Genomic DNA, 19,597 nt, shown 5'->3' on the forward strand with positions numbered 1-19,597 from the left:
ACATACCATTACACTTACAAATATTTTAAATATATGTCAAAATCTCTTGTATACTACTCCATCAGTTTACAGCTAATTTTTTCCATTTGAGTCAGAGTTTTAAGTATTGTGTAATTAAGAAGTAATTAAAAAGTGTATCATAAAAATAATTATGATTTAATAAAAATAATTATAAATTAAAATTAAATTAAATAAATATTTTAATTAAAATAAAAAATTATGAATTATGAATTTAAAAATATGATTAAAATTTATAATTATATTTTTAGAACAAATTATGTGGATAGAAAGAATAAATAAATTAAATAAGAGAGAGGGAATATTAGTTTTAATATATTACATCCTCCTGACTCTAAGAGTCCCTTCTATTTTATGAAGGTTAATATTTTTATATTAACTATTAAATACAAATTAATAAAAAAATATTTTTACTTTATTGGTGCCTTATAATACTATTAAAATATTATAAAAAAATTATACAAATATAAAATTATTTTTAATATTAATAAAATGACGCAGATAAATATGACTTCGGAGGCGGATGGACGGGGAAAATATTAAAAAATCCCAAAAAAACCATAAAAATGCTAGGGACTATCATGTATTAAGCCTATACATTTAAAATTAATTAATTATATTCAGAAAAGGATCATGTATTAAACCCTATACATTTAAAATGAACTAATTTAATTTTTTTTTTAAAAATGAATCAATTTTAATTTAAATTTGATGATAATTTGTTAAAAAAAAATAAAATAAATAAATACACACTCCATCCCTATCATGTCATTTTCCATTTAATTTATCTAATTTATATTCTCCTCGCTTCAATTCCATTGAAGAAGAAGGAGAGAATCACAGAGGAGAGTAGCGCAAAAATGGACGCTGAGAGAATCAAAGAGCTGAAGGCCTTTGTGGAGCACTGCAAGCGCACCCCTTCTCTACTGCAAACTCCTTCTCTTGCTTTCTTCACTAATTTCCTTCAAAGGTACTCTCTTCTTCTCTGTTCCTCTTTTCTCTTCGATTCTCCTCATCTATCCAAATTTTCATTCTTTATTTTGTTTTCTTAGCTTGGGAGCTCAAATTCCAGTTTCTGAAGATTCGGTAAGTCAACTGTACTTCACCAAGCTTAATTTCTATATTAATTTAGTTTCTCTTTGATTCGATTCAAGGATGGGAAATTGGGTGTTAGGGTTTCACTTCGCTGCTGGTTGAAGGCAGAGTATATTTTGTTACCTAATTTCTGTGCTGCAATTGATAATCGAAAATTTGTATTATTGGTTAATCTTTTACATTAGATTTTCACAATTTGTCTTGCATGTTTCAATTTTGTAATATTTTCTAACATAAATTGAGTAATTTCTTGTGGTTTAGACTGAATTTGAAGTTAAATTAAATCCATTAACTTGTTGTGTTAGGGATTTTCGATTGGGTATCATAATGAATGTACGAACTTGCACAGACCTATTACAAAATACAAATGGTTGTTTGAAAGAATGAAAACAGTAAACTTTAACCAAATTTCCTAATTGAATTCGAAACTATATTACAGAGTTTACTTATCTATAGAGAACCAATTTCATCCCTGTTTAAATAGTTGTAATTCAATCTACTTATAAACTGATTTTCAATTATGGAGTTTAATTTAAATCAGGTCATTTGCAAATATCAAAGTTTTTTTGCATCTCTACTCATGCAATTTCTATCTATTTATCTTCTGCGAGGAATGTGTTCTAAATAATTGACAATTTATGGGTGTGGTGTGTCTCTTTTTTGATATTTTTGAAGTTTAAATAGTTGTTAGATGTATTGTTTTTTTTTAACCGAAAAATAATAAATGGAATAGTATAAATCACAAAAGGTATATATATATGTATATATATATATTTTCATTGTTTGATTTCTTCAATGAACTCTCCCGATCATTTTCATCATGGGAAAAATCATCCTCACTTGTAACTTAGGATGTTTTAGATGCTAGCAAATTTATTTTCACCATCAATGAAAAATATTATGCAGGCTAATGAACGTAGTGGTGGTCAAGATGAGGACATTGTCGAGTCAGATGTTGAGTTGGATGATGCTGATGTTGTGGAGCCGGACAACGACCCTCCACTAAAGGTTGCAGCTGGAAAACTGTTGAAAATGATCTCTGGTTTCTTTACCTCATGCGTGGTTGTTTTTATTTTTATTCTTTTTGTTTTCTTTGCAGATGGGAGATCCTTCCATTGAAGTAACTGAAGAGTCTCAGGAAATTGCTCAGTCATGGAAGGCAAAAGCTGTTGATGCAGTCTCTGAGGGTAACATACCTATTTTTTGGAATACATTTTCTTGTTTCTAATTCTTTGTTTCTATGGAAGTATGGGTGTGTTTGAATGTGTTTTGGATTCAAATTTTTCTGAATGAGATATAGGTTTTAGATGTGATAATTTTTACCTGAAAAAACAATTATTTCATTGCACAGTGCAAAAATAGAATCTATATCACAAACACACACACCTATAATGTTTGGATAGGGATTGCAAATTAGCAACAAATGGCAATATGGCTTAAACCATGTTCAATGAACTTCAGGTAAGTATAGTGAAGCCATAGATCACTTGACCGAAGCAATCATGTTGAACCCCAAGTCAGCAATCTTATATGCAAATAGAGGTAATCTCAAACACTCAAACAATTCACGAGATTTAGCGTAGTATCTTGATTATTGTTTGTCGTGTTAATGTTTTGATGGCTATATAAAGTTTTCTTTGGCAGCAAGTATCTTTGTCAAACTAAAGAAACCAAATGCTGCAATTGGTGACGCCAATGCAGCTTTACAGGTTCACACTTTCTTGCTTCTTTACTGAATCAGTTATTCAGTGATGAATATGCCATTTTTTATATCTTTATTTATAAATGTTTTTCTTGGAAAAATAGTAAATTTGATCCCACAATGATTGTTTTTATTTTTAATTTTCTAATTTGAGAATAGTTTTTATCAATTAAAGTTCCAAATCATTTTTGTTAAATGACCATTTCACTAAAGAACCTTGCATGTGGACAATTTTTGAATGACCATTTTACGTACAAACTTAAACTGATAGAAAAATGCATCATTAATTACATATTATAACAGTTTTAGCCATCAAATAGACAAAAGCTAGTCTAATGTTTTTACCATACTTTGTACAATTAATCAATTTTAGCGTTCATATGTTTTGTAGGCGTAGGGAAAAGTGGAATAGTGAATCTGTATATTGTGAGACACAAGTTGAATATATTAAGGATTTGTTCATTTGTTTGATTTTCCTTTCCTTTTATTTTATTTATTCAGTTATTTGTTGTTATTGGCTTTGATGTTTTGGAAGTGACAATAGTTTACTGGATGCAATGTTCTAATGGAAAATAGGTGAAAAACACAAACAAATATAAATAATCTGACTATAATTACTCAAATGAGGTTTTAAATGGGACATTTTTGTCTTAGTTATTTAAATTTGCAGCCCTCAATTTTTATAAAAGCCTTTGTATGTGAATATATATACACACACACACACATATATATATATATTTATGTAAGTGTTTAGTTGTAGGGGTTTAAACATGAGATCTTCATCCATTGATGCCATCTTAAAATTATTGAAACATTATCTCATGTAAAAGCTGAACAAATTAGGGTGCATTATATTATGTTTTTATATTTATTTCTTCAATATGATATAGATTAACCCCGACTCAGCAAAAGGGTATAAAGCACGTGGAATGGCACGAGCAATGTTGGGCTCGTGGGAAGAGGCAGCTAGAGATTTGCATGTGGCATCCAAATTGGATTTTGATGAAGAGATTGACTCGACACTAAAAAAGGTCACTTTCCTAAAAGTAGCAACATTCTTACAACCATCTTATTTTATTTTAGTTTTTTTAATCTTATAGCCATTCTTGTTTTATGATTTCTTCACATGTATGTAAGATATATTGGTGTAATCTTGTTTTGCGCTCTTTAGGTTGAACCTAATGTACATAAAATTGAAGAGCATCGTCGGAAATATGAAAGGATACGAAAAGAGATACGAAAAGAAAAGGAGCTTAGAAAAGCTGAGCTCGAGAGGCTGCGCCAAGTAAGTCCCACATACTATGGTTATTATGCCCCTTATCATCAAATTATTTTTGAAATTATTCATGTTGAGCTTATCTTTACAAAAAGATATATTGGTTTGTTTTCTTTGATATTTAATACCCTGTTCATGCTATGACTTTTCTTTATAATTTTTATAGGAAGCTGAAGCCGCTGAGGCCTTAAAAGATGGTATGTCCGTATGATTCATATATTTTAGTTTGTAGCTTATGCATAAATATCTGCTCATTCATTCAAGTTGGGGATAAAGTAGTTTGATGTTTTGTGAGATATATGAATCATGATATGATTTGATTTATTATAATATACTCTCACCGTGCCATTACGATTACTAGTTTTAGTTTGGGCAAGGCTCTTTTAGTATAAATTTGATAGTTTTTTTTGACCGTTTTTCCCTTATTTGCCATTTGAAAATATTTTATATAATATATTTATAAGAGTAAAAATGAAAATATTAGGTACAAATGAAGAAAAATTGCAAATATTTTGGGACATCCCAAATTAAAAATCATGGAAAATAGATTGGGACGGATGGAGTATGATATTATTCTCTCCATCCCTATATTTTTGCTATATTTACTTTTGGCATGTGCTTTTAGGTAGTATAATTTTAATAATTTTTCGACCATTTTGGCGTTACTTTTGTTTGGATTGATTTTATGAATTGTATTTAGAAGGGTAAAAGAGGAGAAACTGTGTATAAATGAGGAAAAGTCCCAAAAGTTTTGGGACATCCCAAGGGTGTGTTTGTTTGGGGATTTGGATTTTGAGTTGGGATTTGAATAATAAAATTTTTGAATTGGAGTAGTTGTATGATGTGATGTTTTGAATGTAAAATTGATTTTTAGTATAATATAAAAAATAAAAAATTGGGGGCAAGGCAACATAGTCGGGTAGATTCGGTTGAGTATTCTTGTTTGTATCGCTACGACTATTAAACACCTTCCTGTAGTAGTATTTGGATGCTCTCTTTTGAGTTTTTACAAACTATATACCGATTTTATGGTGATTTCTTTTTCCAGTTCATCTTTTAATATTGTTGATGATATTTTAGATATTCAGTTTTAGATTTAGATTTAGATGTAGATTCGGTCTTAGATTATTTATTTTGGAGTCAATTGAGTTTCTTCTATATTAAATATATATGCCTTTTATTTTGATGATCAATAAAAGCAAGTTTCCAATTTCCTTAAAATATTTTCGCAAATATATATATATGTATATATATTTTTTCTCGAAAGATTAACAGCATTGAATTTCATTTTGCAGGAGAAGTAATCGTCATCCCATCTGCGCATGAGCTGAAAACTAAGCTGAATGCCGCTACAAAAACTTGGCGTCTTGCAGTGATCTATTTCACAGCAACATGGTGCGGCCCCTGCCGCCAAATTGCTCCTGTATTCTCAACCTTAGCTGGGCGGTACCCACGAGGGGTGTTTCTGAAAGTTGATATTGACGCGGCAAGAGATGCTGCTGCCGAATACAATATTAGCAGCGTGCCAACTTTCTTTTTCATCAAGAACGGAAGAGAGGTCGATAAGGTCGTCGGAGCCGATAAAAATGAACTTGAACGAAAGGTTGCTCTTCATGCTGGTTAGTTATCTGAAGAAAAAAATCTTTTTCATGCTAACAAAAATTATGATTTCTTACAATTTGATTTGTGTTTGGATGTCTTTTTCTTTGATTATGGTAATAATTATACTTAAGATAGCATAACTTGTGTAGAGGGATTAAATCTTGTGTTTATAATTATTGATCCTTGTAACTTCTAAAAAGGGTGGGCTTTTGGTATTATTTTTTATTTAGATTTCTTAATACAAAGTATATGTCAATATTAGATCCTACAAATATTAGGTTCGAATACACACTAAAAATTTTGTTGTGGGTCTAAAAAAATAGGTTCGAAAAATTTTGGGCTGGATCAGCCGAATATGACTGGTGTATAGTGCCGGGCTTAGGCCTATGAAGTCGGGAGGTGCCTGATTTGGCCCAATTCATTTAAATTAAATGTATTTTACATTTAATAATTTTATAAATATATTAAAAAATTAATATAATTGTGTTTGCTCAGACGTATTTATTTAGTGATTTTATTTTTATTTTTTTATTGATTTTACGAAGAAAAAAAATCAAGAAACACAATTGTTGGCTACGTGAAATTGCTTCAACGTATAAAATATACTATTTTAAGTTGAATATTTGATTTTTTAATTTTTTTTTAGTGAGTATTTGAATTTGATTTTTTTAATTTGATTTTTGACTTCATTTTATATTTTTTATTATTATTTATGGAAAATATCCAAAAATTGAATTCACATTATTTTTGAATTTGATTTACTTATTTAGTATGCAATAATTGCGAAATATATATATCACAAAATGATCACAAATATTTAATAACACTAACTAAAAAGGAACTTTTTAAACGAATTTCGGCAGAATTAAGAAAATTTTCTCTAATATCAGAATATAAAATACTTATTTTCTATTTAACAGTATAATATAAAAAAATTCAATTCATCATTGAAAACCAAATATATATAAGTTTTATTTCCATCATATAAACCATTATTTCAATTTATTTATTCCTATTCTTAAAATCCCAACTTAATTCCAAACATTTCTCATCTCTAAAGAAAACACACACCTATAATTCTCACCATCAAAGCTTAAAAAATGACCGTTAGGATTTCGTTATTTAATCTTTTTATTTTTATTTTTATTTTTTTTAAAAAACGTGTGGATAACTGATTTCTTTCTGCCTTAAAAAACAAATGGCTCTCATCTCCTCCACTCTGCTCTACGCCCATTCTCACTCACAAAATTAATCCTTCAATGGCAGCAAATCCAATCTCTCCCTCGCCGATAACTGCTTCGTCCTCTTCCTCCTCCTTCAACACTCTCTTCTTCGCCAGAACGTCTCTTTATTCGCCGCCGCGAAGCTGCCGAATTAGCGGCGGAGTTTTGAGATTATCCACTTCCGAAATCGGGAAAAGGGGCGGAATTAGGGATAGGGCTTTTCGAGTGACGAAATGTATGGCTTCTGCTGCTCAATCGTCTCTTCCTCAGGCGCTTTTGTTCGATTGCGACGGCGTCTTGGTCGACACTGAGAAAGACGGCCACCGCGTCTCGTTCAATGAAACCTTTGCGGAGGTATTTCGATTTTTTTTTTTGAAATTATTTGGGGTTTTGGCTGCTTTCTGCTATTGGGAGACTGCTTTTTAATTGAATTGGATTTGGTTTGTTGGTTTATGATGATGCAGAAAGAATTGGGAGTGACTTGGGATGTTGATTTATATGGTGAATTGCTTAAAATTGGGGGAGGCAAAGAAAGGTAAGATCAGTATTATGGCTGATTGATTTCTGTTAGATCTTTACTTTAGCATTGTTGCAGATTTGGGAAGAGCTGTTTTACTGAATTTGAATTGTATTTATTGATTTGAATTCTGTATTTGTTATGTTGTTTGTGGTTTGTGGTTTGGGGGTGTTCTGTGTTTAGGGATTTTCCGAAAACAGTAAAGAAATGAATTGAAGATAGGGTAGATTGATTTTATAGTCACTGTTTCAAATTAGTCCTGTTGGTGAAAATTTTTGCAATTCTAGTCTTCCTGCATGGAGATGCTTACGTGGCACCCACGTGGTTCGTCGGAGGATACGTGTTGCCAAGTTAGCGGCATCGGCATCCGGTGGACACGCGAATGTTTACTTTTTTTTTCCTAAACTTTTTTTAAAAAATAAATTAATTCATTTTGTCTTTTTTGTATAAATTTAAAATTAAATATTCGAAAAAAAAAATAATAAAATCCACGCTGACCTGACGAACACGTGTCCTCCGGCAAGCAACACGGGTGACATGTAGGCATCTCCGGTGTTGGAGGACTAAAATTTCTACTTACGAAACTAATCTGTTACGAGATTAAAATGATAATAGGTTCAATTACGGAACAAAAAAATCAGCTGTAGAAATAGTTAAGAGAGAGTGGTAGAAATATGACTACAAAAAATTTGGAAATTGTTGGAAGTCTTTTGGAACGTTGGATAAATTCTGATTACGATATGTGAACCAAATGTCTATTTAAACAAAATGCATAATCCATATTCGAACTTCTTGACTTTCTTGTTTCAGCATTTCTTCATTGAAGAGTGTCATAATTCGATGAGGAAGCTTTCTTGCTAAAGATTTACGGTTTCTTTTCTAGGATGACGGCATATTTTAATAAGGTCGGTTGGCCTGAAAATGCTCCAAAGGGCGAACAAGAGAGAAAGGACTTCGTAGCATCACTGCACAAGCGAAAGACAGACCTTTTCATGGCTCTTATTGAGAAGAAGTTGTTGCCACTCCGACCCGGTGTTGCAAAGTAAGCTGTTTGTTTCGGAGTTTGGATTTTGGTTTGAGATTTGAATAATAAAAAATTTTGAATTTGAATAGTTATAGGATGCGATATTTTGAATATAAAATTGATTTTTAGTATAATAATATAAAAAGTGAAAATAAATGTTTGATTTGATATTTTTGAAGGAAAATTTTTCAATGAATAATAGAAGTTTGGTAAAATTTTATAAATGAATGTGTCAATTCATGTGAATTGAAACTTTTAGAGCACAATAGTTTTCGATTGCACAAGAAATAGTACCAATATGCTGATAAAACTCTAGTATTGAGATGCTGTTATTCTTCTTGTTCAAATGTGTAGTTGTGAGCTATGAAATTCCATCAGGAAAATTGCAAAAAATATCCCGATGTATATAATATTATCACTTTTGTCCTGTATTTATCTTATTAGTAAAATATACCTCACATGTTTGCAAAAGTAGCTATTTTTATCATTTGGCCGCGCGTGGTGTGAACGGCCAAAGGACAAAAATAGCTACTTCTGCATGCAAATACGATATATTTTGCCCAAGAGATAAATATAGGACAAAAGTGATACCGGGGTATACATAGAAGATTTTTTTAATTTTCTCGAAGTTTCATCCTTAGTTTCTTCCATGAAATAGCAACAATTGAAGAACCCGCCCGTGTATTTGTTTGTATACGTGCTCAATGAAGATAGTTCCCAATTCAGAAAATTTGAATCCTTCACTCAACAGGTTAGTCGATCAGGCGCTTGGAAATGGAGTTAAAGTCGCAGTCTGCAGCACTTCAAATGAGAAGTCGGTATGCTTTATCAGGTTCTTAAGTTTTTCTTATTCTTTAATTCTCCGAACCCTGTGTTCCAATCTGTACTAATTCGAAATATCAAAATGGCTTAAGTTACATGTATTTTAATGATACTACATGTATGCTTACACTGACAATTAATTTTTTATTGGGTGATCGAGTTTCAGGTCTCTGCTGTAGTTTCATTCTTGTTAGGACAATCTCGAGCAGAAAAAATCCAGATATTTGCCGGAGACATTGTACCTCGCAAGAAGCCCGATCCAGTAAGCTTTCTCAACCTTGTACCCAATTTGAAACCTTTGCATTATGATCATTACATCGATGCCTTTTATGGCAGGCAATTTATCTCTTAGCAGCAGATACATTAGGCGTCGAGCCATCAAGGTACAACAGACAGCCCTTTATTCTTATTATTATTGTCGTCAAAAAAAGACATCCTCAAAAAGTTCATTGTAATTTTAAGAATGTTAGTATTCTGTACATTTCGCCATTACTTGTTTCAGCTGCGTCGTTGTGGAAGACAGCGCCATCGGCCTCGCTGCAGCCAAAGCCGCAGGAATGAAGTGCATTGTAACAAAGAGCGGGTAAGTTAAAATCTTCCGTAAATTTTTATCCGATCTAATCACATATTTCAATTGAATAATAAAAAAAGTTATAAGTTAGTCCCATAAAGTGAGTTTTAATAGCTCAACACAAAAATTAAATGATTTTTTTTAGGTTTTTGAATACTGCCATAATCTTTCGGTATTTTTTTTCCTTTTTATTCTTACAAGTTAGTAAATATCATCGAATTGAGTCTTTGGTTGTGCATGGTTTGGTTTTTGTTGATTGTTAGGTAAAATAAATTTTTGATGCGAAATTTTATTTTTGATGTTTTCATTATTCAATCTTTTGTACATTTTTTATTTTTTACTATAAAAAAATCACATTAAAATATATTTTCACCTTAAAACAACAAAATCCCAAAACCCTATTTTTTTGTTTATTTTTCTAATATTTTACTATTCTATTTCTCAATTTTCTTAAAAAAATGTCGATTCACGGTTTCTTCACCTAAAAGATTTGAAAAATTGGATGAGAACATAGCCTCATTTCATTCCAAACATTGCATTTAAGCACTATTTCACGAAAAAATATCAAAACCAAAAACTATACAAAAACAAAAATGTTCATGGTTTTTATTTATTTATTTATATATATATATGTATGGTATATTTTGGATTTTGATATTTTTGAGTCGAAATAGTTGTTGTATATGAGATTTTGTATGGAAAAAAATGTTTGAATATGCCATTTTAAGAGAAAATTGAGAGATTGCATAGTAAAAGAATTATTGAATTTTATTTTTATTTTTTCAAAGCATTTTTTTCACAATTATGTGTGCATATTTTTATCCTCTACCAAATTTAAGTACCAAATGAATTTCTTTGAAACTCAAGGTATACGGGCGACGAGGATTTTGTAAATGCCGATGCAGTTTTTGACTGCATCGGCGATCCACCGGAGGAGCGATTCGATCTTGATTTCTGTGGAAGCCTTCTTGAGAAACAACAATATGTGAGTTAAAAATAGTCGGTCCCATTTCATTTTCTTTCTCTACAGTTGTCTTCTCCTTGGCCCTTTCTTTAGGTTTTAACTCTTCAAATCATATATGAACATTCTTGAATCTCGACCTGGAAGGATCTTCAAATATATTTTATACTTGAACAAAACTACGACGCAAAATTTGTACTAAATTAGAATAATTTGCTATAAAAGATCTGTATAATTTTGTGTCGAAAGGTTTTCCATGGTACCATGTTGTCTTCGAAAGCCTCGTTATTATTGTTACCATTCGTTATGTGTTTTATCCGCGATCGAAAAAAAATTGATACATGAAATAGTATTTATAATTTTTGCTGTCTTCTTGTATTTTTCAGTTTTATTTTTTCACTGTTCAATTCATATTGTAATTATGTTTAGGTGTTATACAAAAATCGAATGTCTACTTTTTATTCAAAATATTGTGTCGAATACCCCTTTTTACTTCAAAGCTTTCAAATTTAAAAATAATCTAAAGCACTAAAAATCAAGTAAATATATTAATACATATGTGAATGAAAAAGATTAAAGGCTTGTTCACTTTATATTTTTGGACGAATATATATATATATATATTTTTTTTATATATGTTAGATATGAAAAATCATATAAGTAATAAAAAAAATAATACTTTATGATTGAATTATTGATTTTTTGTGAGTGAATAAAATATGTTTATATATATATATATTGTGTTAAATGTTTCATCTAACATTAGAAATCTTTTATAGATAGAATTAGAAGTTTTATCATAGGATTTAGTCCTACAAGATGAGCCAATATATGAGCATGTTAAACTTTTATTTTAGATTGAATATATTTGTCTTCGAAATTTCGAGTTAGGGTAGATTAACCCAAAGCTAAAACTCAAAAATGTGGTAAGAAGTATATGCATATATATATATATATATGTATATTTATTAAGTTATAAATACTCGAAAATTTGATAGTCCATATGTCGGCGCCTAATCCGTTGAATATTAAAAAATGTTATTTATGTTATTTTGTATCGTATTCGAATTGCAAAATTTTCCATTTGAAAATTTGAATATTCTACCTAACCATCCTAACTCCAAACTATACATCCTTGTAGATAGTTCCATTTTTGCTTGTTTTGGTTGCGAGTTTGAGTTTTGACTTTGAGATTTAAATAGTAAGGTTTAGTTTGATTTGCGATTCCTCATACTGAACTTTTATTTTATTTTATTTTATTTTAAAATAATATATTTTATATTTTGACATAATTCTTTATACTATACATTAAAAATCATTTAATCTAAAAACATTGCGTGAACGGAGCCAATTTTTATTATTTTATTTGATATTTGAATTTTCTTGTTTTGGTAAGACTTTCTCCGTTTGCTAATTATATCAATTTCTTTTGTACAAATGAAAATAAGTATAAATTTAGCGGCTAAAGAGAGTAGTAAAAAACCTAACAAAATCCACAACCAAACACAGCATGATGGTTTATTGAATATGATCTAAATGTTGGAAGAAAATGGTCCCTCATGTTTTTAAATATCAGATATTATTATTATTATTATTATTATTGTTACGTACGAAATTTAGAATTAGGTTAAAAGCCCAAGGTAAAACGAGGAATGGGCCTGGCAATAGGGTTGATTGAACTGGCTGAAGGACACCGTGAGGAAATCAAGGAAAATAAATTTATTTATTTATTTCTAAGAAAAATTCAAGTCGGAAGGTCTTCAGGTCGAGAGGTCCGCAAGACGGAAAGACCTCAAGTCGGAAGGTCTTCAGGTCGGGAGGCCCTCAAGATGAAAGACCTCAAGTCGGACGGTCTTCAGGTCGGGAGATCCGCAAGACGGAAAGACCTCAAGTCGGAAGGTCTTCAGGTCGAGAGGTCCGCAAGACGGAAAGACCTCAAGTCGGAAGGTCTTCAGGTCGGGAGGCCCTCAAGATGAAAGACCTCAAGTCGGACGGTCTTCAGGTCGGGAGATCCGCAAGACGGAAAGACCTCAAGTCGGAAGGTTTTCCGGTCGGGAGGTCCGCAAGACGGAAAGACCTCAAGTCGGAAGGTTTTCAAGTCGGGAGGTCCTCGAGACGGAAAGTCGTTGAGATGGGATATCCGCAGGTCGGGTAACCCGTAGGTCGGATAGAAGGAGGAGTCGGACAAACACGGAGGCCTTTGATCAAAGACAGGGGGCGGTTGATATGGAGGTCGGCCCAAGTGGGGTCGGGCGAAGAAGTAGGTCGGACGAAGGACGAAGTCGGGCCAAAAGAGCGGAAGGTCTGTGGTCGGCTCAAGGAGTGAAATATAGGGAATTTTGGTCTGCTGGGGACACGTGTCAGCATAAGAAAGGTTGGAAGACGGTTGAGAAGGAGACGTTGTAACCGTTCGGGTGACGGTTTTCAGTACGGTTTCCCAGGGAATATTTAAGGATTTGGATCATCATTTGGCAAGGGATCTTCAATCAACTTCAACAAAGCAAAGTCAGATTTGGGGATCACCACTTTAAATTTCAGTCTTTTAATTTCCAGTTTAGTTTCTGTACGTTACAGTGTTTAGAGATTCCTAATCTCAGGCACTAATTAATCAAGTTTAAGGATATTTTCTATATCTTTGAATTTTACTTTATTTTTGTTGAAAACATACATCAACAAATTGGCGACCACAGTGGGAGAAAGACAAAATTGCTCATTCCAATTCCGGCGATAATTTCATACGTCTTAGATCCGGCCGAATCATCGGAAGGGTCCATATGGCAGGGTCACAACCGCAAGCATCTTCGACACCGGTGGGAGAATCCGTTCCACCACCCATTGTGCCAAATGCCGGGGAAATCCCACAACCACCAACTGATTGGTGGTCTTATGTTCAACAAATGAACAACCAGCATACCTTGGTTATGCAGAATATGTTGCGTGAGCAACAAACGAACATGTTGCGTGAGCAACAGAGTCAGTTGCAGAACATGATAGATCAAGCATTGTCAAGGGTTAGTCTTCAACCCACTCAAACGCCACCAGGAGTGTCACCGTCCAGACCACAGGCAAATTTCGCAGGGCCATCATTCGTGGATAGTACATTCCCAAGTGCCACAAATCCCAACCGAATGGATCGGGGAAAAACTCCTTTGACTTTTCCCAACAATGTTCCACTGGGACCAAGGGTTACCAGTTCGCAGCCGAACAATACAAGGGAGGACAGGCCTGAAGGATATATACATGATCCGATTCATATTCCTGTGCAGGATCCGTTCCAGGTTCCTGATCATCAACGCTTTCATGTAGATCCTGATGAGATTGCACATATATTAAGGGATCAGTATGGATTAACTCCTCAGATGGCTAACCGCCCTGCATATCAAAGACCTTTCCCAGAAAGGATCATTCATGAACACCCTCTCCCAAGGAATTTTCGACCACCCGACTTTCATGCATTCTCAGGGGAGGACGGATCTTCCACCATAGAACATGTTGGTCGGTTCACAGCACAATTAGGAGAGGTTGGCAATAACCCTTTTTATAAGTTACAGCTGTTTGGTTTGTCTCTTACCAGAACGGCGTTTTCATGGTTTGTAAGTCTACCTCCTGGACAAATTCAGACATGGGAAGGATTGGAGATGGCATTTCACGCTAGATTCTTTAATCCTTTACCAGTTGTTTCTTTAACTGATTTACTTGAATTGAGACAGTATCCAGAAGAAACTGCTTCACAGTTTATAGAAAGGGTGCGATTGATAAAGGGACGATGTCCTACGGTAATCAGTGAGAAAGAGATGACCAATTTAGTGGTCCGGAATATGCATAATCGTTTAAGAAAGGCACTCACTGCCCTGGATGTTGAGGATTTGGCAAATCTTGCATCCAAGGCAGGACGTCTAGAGTCTTTGTTTAGAGAGGAAGATCAGCATAACAGGCGTAATAGAGGCCAACATATGGCGAGTATGGGAACAGAGACATGCGACTTTGATTTTAATCAGTCAGAAGAGATGGCAGCCGAAATCCTTTCTGGAAAACCGTATGTATGTCCTAAATTGAAGCCAGTACCAGGATCTGAAGGAAAGGAGCAACCGACCTTTGATAGTTCGAAAGCTGATGAAATCTTTGATATCCTACTGACTGATGGGCAGATCCGTATTCCAAAGGGCCAAAGACTTGCCACTAAAGAAGAAATCAAAGGGAGACCATATTGTAAGTGGCATAATTCTTTCACACACACTACAAGTCAGTGTACTCATTTTAGGAAGGAAGTTCAAAAAGCCATCAAGACAGGTCGGCTCAAATACATCACTTTAGGTGTAGACCAGCAACCATTTCCGAAAGTAACAACTGCAATGGTTGACATCCAACCAAGTTCGGAAACAAGGAAAAGTTCGGTCAATAGTGGACAAACAGGGGAGCAAACTCAGGCAAGTCCCGGAAAAAAGAAAGGGAATCGGCCAAATAGCAGCCGACCGGAAGAACGACTCAAGGTTGTTGAAAGGCCAGTCGCTGAAAAATGGGACCGTCCAGACGGTTCTTTTAATGTGGAAGTGAAGGAAAAGGTTTTAGTGAGAGACCACCCGACCAGAAAAACGGGTTCAGTCGGGAACGATTGGGCTCGAAATAAAAAGCCTTTACCCGTTGATATAGATCCTCGTTTCCCAGGTATGAATCGTACACAGATTCGCAATGCCAAACGCAGGTATGCTGCAAAGTATGGGAAACGAGTTCCTGCAGTGCAACAAAGAACCGACGAACAAAATGCGGCCGACCACTTGACAGGAGATCAGTCCATTAGAGTCTTTACAGAACAAACGACCGACGAGCAGGGAGCGGCCATTCAGTCTCCAATAAGTCGGTCCAGTCGGGTCTGGTCAGGAAAGCAACCGAAGGACGGATTAGGAGCTTCCGACTATACCAAAAGAAGTTCGTCGGGACAGGGGAAAGGTAAAGGAATGGCAGATGAAATAATTAAAGGTTTTAGATGCCAACATTGTGAACGGATCAACATCAATCCATCTCTGGAAGAATTTCGTATTGAATCCTTGACGGTTCAATCTCGAAATGAGACGAAGGAAGAAGTGGTGCCTACAGAGGAAAATTCAAGATCTGTTAAATCTCGTCTGGGACCACGAATCCCTTGTCGAATGACAGAGGTTAACCAGATGAGTGATGAACCGACGTGGGCGAGTCTGGTAGATGATACTATGGACGAACCTTTATGGGCATTCTTGGCAGATGGCGAATTAGAGGAAACAGAGTGGGCAAAGATTACAGATTCTGAGCCTCAGTCGGAAGCACCTTCAATTGTGTTTCCTCCTATTCCAGAGGGTGCGAACTCCCATTTGAAACCTCTGTATGTTAATGCTCACATTTGTGGGAAACCAATCACAAAGGTTTTCGTGGATAATGGAGCAGTCTTTAATGTTATGCCATTGAAGACTCTCAAGAAGCTAGGGAAAGGAATTCATGATCTGTCCCCTGTGGAATTCGAAATGACAAGTTTTACAGGGCAGCCGACCAAGCCTGAAGGTATGATGGTTGCCACAATTGAGGTCGGACCAAAGAAAATTTCCACTGTTTTCTTTATTGTGGACGCAGATACTACATATTCTCTTTTGCTGGGACGAGATTGGATTCATGCCTCTCAATGTGTGCCATCAACCTTGCACCAACAGTTAATGTTCTGGGAAGGAAATCAGGTCTTTAAAATGGAAGCGAATGACAACCCATTCGACGTAACAGAACAAGTGGAAGAGTCAGTGTTTTATTCTAGTCATTTGGCTCCGATGTCTCAGTTGTATATGGCCAGGGAATACCCAAACAAGGGTTATAAAGTCACTGGCCAGAACTCGATGTTCTATTAAAAGAACACCTTTATTGTATGGCTCATGATAAAGCCACACCCATTTCTGTATAAGTTGTTTGTTATGGAAGATACAACTTTAGAAGTATGTAGTTCTCTTATTAATAAGTTCTATTTAAAACAGTTATTACATAAAGTAGAAAATAATAAAGAGATTCTGGATGTTCACCTCCAAGAAGATGAACAATTTCGTTGGCCCGACTTATTAGAAAAAACAGAACCAACAGCTTCATCACAAGACCCGTTATTGGAGTTTAATTTAGGAACCGAATTGGTTCCAAAAGTGATCAGGTTAAGTGGTTATTTGTCTAAAGAGCAACAAACAATGATGCTTGAAGTTATTAGAAACAACATTGATTGTTTAGCGTGGGATTATTCAGAGATGCCTGGTTTGACAAGAAGTCTAATAGAGCATCGATTGCCCATCAAAGAAGGTTGTAAACCTTACAAACAACCTCCAAGGCGAATGAGTCCAGATCTGATGCCTCAAATCAAGGAAGAAATCCAAAAACTTCTCAAAGTGGGTTTCATTCAACCTTGCCGTTATGCGGAGTGGCTGGCTAATATTGTGCCAGTGGTCAAGAAAAATGGTAAGATAAGGATATGCATCGACTTCAGGGATTTGAATCTAGCTACCCCTAAGGACGAATACGTGATGCCTATGGCCGACATGCTGATAGATGCAGCAGCAGGGCATAAAATCCTTAGTCTGATGGATGGCTATGCAGGTTATAACCAAATATTCTTGGCAGAAGAAGACATTCCTAAGACAGCATTCAGATGCCCAGGGGCTTTGGGTATTTATGAATGGACAGTCATGCCATTCGGGTTAAAGAATGCAGGGGCAACTTACCAAAGAGCCATGAATTCAATCTTTCATGATTTAATTGGCAGATCTATGGAAGTGTATATTGATGATGTTATAGTTAAATCTGCCAGTTTTGACGAACATTTGAGAGATCTTGAAGAGGCATTTGAAAGAATGAAGAAGTACAAGTTGAAGATGAATCCAACCAAATGTGCTTTTGGAATATCAGCCGGGAGCTTTCTAGGATTCTTAGTTCATGAGAGAGGAATTGAAATTGATGCCAACAAGGCTAAAGCCATTCTTGATAGTCGGCCACCCAAGACGGTTACAGAAATCCAAAGTCTGTTGGGTAAGGTGAATTATTTGAGGCGTTTCATTTCTAATGCTGCTGGCAAGGTCAGACCCATTACTAAATTGTTGAAAGCTGGAAAAATTGCCTTTGAATGGGGTCCCGACCAACAAACGGCTTTAGATGCTATCAAGCAGGCATTGGTTCATCCTCCAGTCTTGATGCCTCCCAAACAAGGTCGGCCACTCAAACTTTATTTGGCAAATACATATGAAGTGGTTAGTTGTTTATTGGCGCAGGATGGTGATGACGGGAAGGAAAGGGCAATTTACTATCTCAGTAAAACCCTTACAGGACCAGAACTGAATTACACTATCCCAGAAAAAATGTGTTATTCATTGGTCTTCGCTTGCACTAAACTCGAGCATTATTTGCTGCCCAGAAGAGTTGAGGTCATATCAAAGGTGGATCTCATCAAATTGATTTTACAGAGACCTACTATGAAGGGCAGACTCATGAAATGGGCCATCAAATTGGCTCCTTTCGATCTTCACCATTCCCCACTGAGGGCAATTAAGGGACAAGCAGTAGCCGACTTCTTGGCAGAATTCTCACAAGTCGGGTATTCTCTTTGTGATAGTGTCCGACCATTTAGTTGTGCATCATATCTGGATAATCTACAGGTCGGATGTGTGCCTTATATAAGTACCAGAACATGGTTGATGTTCTTTGATGGTTCTACCTCTGGAAACAAATCGGGGGCAGGGGTCTTTTTGCAAGGACCTGATGGTCAAAAGATCAACTTACAACTACGATTGGAATCCATGACCCATAATTCGGCAGAATATGAAGCTTTAATTTTGGGTTTGGAGGCTTTAATTGCCAGGAAGGTCCAGTCTGTAATCATAAGGGGGGATTCTCAATTAGTAGTCAACCAGGTAAACAATCAATATGTGTGCAATTACCCTCATCTTCGCAGATATAGGGACATTGTGAGTCGGTTACTGACAAAAATCTCAGAAGTAATAATTGAGTTCATTCCGAGGGAAGAAAACCAACGTGCTGATGAATTGGCTCAAAGGGCATGTAAAGGAATTCTGGAGGATATGTGGTCGGAGGTCAAGTCGGGCATAGAAGGAAAGACAGACCCGATCTGCGAAGTTACGAACGGGCAAGAGGATATTGGACAGGACCCCGACTGCGAAGTTACGAACGGGCAAGAGGATATTGGACAGGAGCCCGACTGTGAAGTTACGGTCGAGCAAGAGGCTGTCGGTCAGGAGCCCGATTGTGAAGTTATGATCGGGCAGGAGAGTGTCGGACAGGAGCCCGACTGCGAGCCTGTCGGGCAGGAGACGGTCGGTCAGGAGCCCGATTGCGAAGTTTTTATCGGACAGAAGTCCGATGGCGAAACAGTGTCCGATTGGAGAACGGAGCTTATCCTGTATTTACAGAATCCTGGTGCGAGTGTTTCAATTGCGATACGATTGAAGGCTTTACGTTTTCAATTGATAAATGGAATTTTGTACAAGAGATCATTTGAAGGTTTACTTTTGAAATGCTTGGGATCTAAAGAAGCTCTAGAAGTGATGACAGAAGTACATGGTGGGATATGTGGAGCTCATCGGGCAGGTCTCAATATGAGATGGGCCATTCATCGCTTGGGTTTTTTCTGGCCTAAGATTTTTGAGGATTGCATACAATTTGCAAAAGGCTGCCAGGAATGTCAGAGACATGGAAACTTAAATCATTTGCCAGTAACCGAATTACAATTCTTGGCAAAACCATGGCCTTTTAAATCGTGGGCTATGGATATTATTGGT

General features: G+C 35.4%; 2 protein-coding genes and 1 long non-coding RNA gene across 3 annotated transcripts; 2 read left to right on the forward strand and 1 right to left on the reverse strand.

The window, feature by feature from the left end:
- The first annotated feature begins 819 nt into the window (after positions 1-819).
- LOC127255282 (TPR repeat-containing thioredoxin TDX) lies at positions 820-5,911 on the forward strand. Its single transcript, XM_051280760.1, has 10 exons — positions 820-988; positions 1,071-1,104; positions 2,020-2,121; positions 2,213-2,300; positions 2,575-2,655; positions 2,758-2,822; positions 3,706-3,846; positions 3,987-4,100; positions 4,258-4,288; positions 5,387-5,911. The coding sequence occupies exons 1-10, from the start codon at positions 879-881 to the stop codon at positions 5,713-5,715; spliced, it is 1,095 nt and encodes a 364-aa protein (XP_051136717.1). The 5' UTR covers positions 820-878; the 3' UTR covers positions 5,716-5,911.
- Positions 5,912-6,899: 988 nt separating this feature from the next.
- On the forward strand, positions 6,900-11,059 carry LOC127255284 (CBBY-like protein). The gene is made up of 8 exons (XM_051280764.1): positions 6,900-7,270; positions 7,381-7,451; positions 8,317-8,475; positions 9,209-9,275; positions 9,446-9,541; positions 9,616-9,662; positions 9,782-9,862; positions 10,718-11,059. Exons 1-8 carry the CDS (start codon positions 6,953-6,955, stop codon positions 10,842-10,844), a joined length of 966 nt encoding a protein of 321 aa, XP_051136721.1. The 5' UTR covers positions 6,900-6,952; the 3' UTR covers positions 10,845-11,059.
- Positions 11,060-12,588: 1,529 nt separating this feature from the next.
- LOC127255288 (uncharacterized) lies at positions 12,589-13,080 on the reverse strand. The gene is made up of 3 exons (XR_007839598.1): positions 12,889-13,080; positions 12,746-12,840; positions 12,589-12,697 (listed from the first exon to the last, which is right to left on the reverse strand). It is a non-coding gene; the product is annotated as an uncharacterized LOC127255288 (long non-coding RNA).
- Positions 13,081-19,597: the final 6,517 nt, after the last annotated feature.

Source organism: Andrographis paniculata, unplaced genomic scaffold (assembly GCF_009805555.1).
Source record: "Andrographis paniculata isolate CXL003 unplaced genomic scaffold, ASM980555v1 Contig53END, whole genome shotgun sequence".
Lineage (NCBI taxonomy): Eukaryota > Viridiplantae > Streptophyta > Magnoliopsida > Lamiales > Acanthaceae > Andrographis > Andrographis paniculata.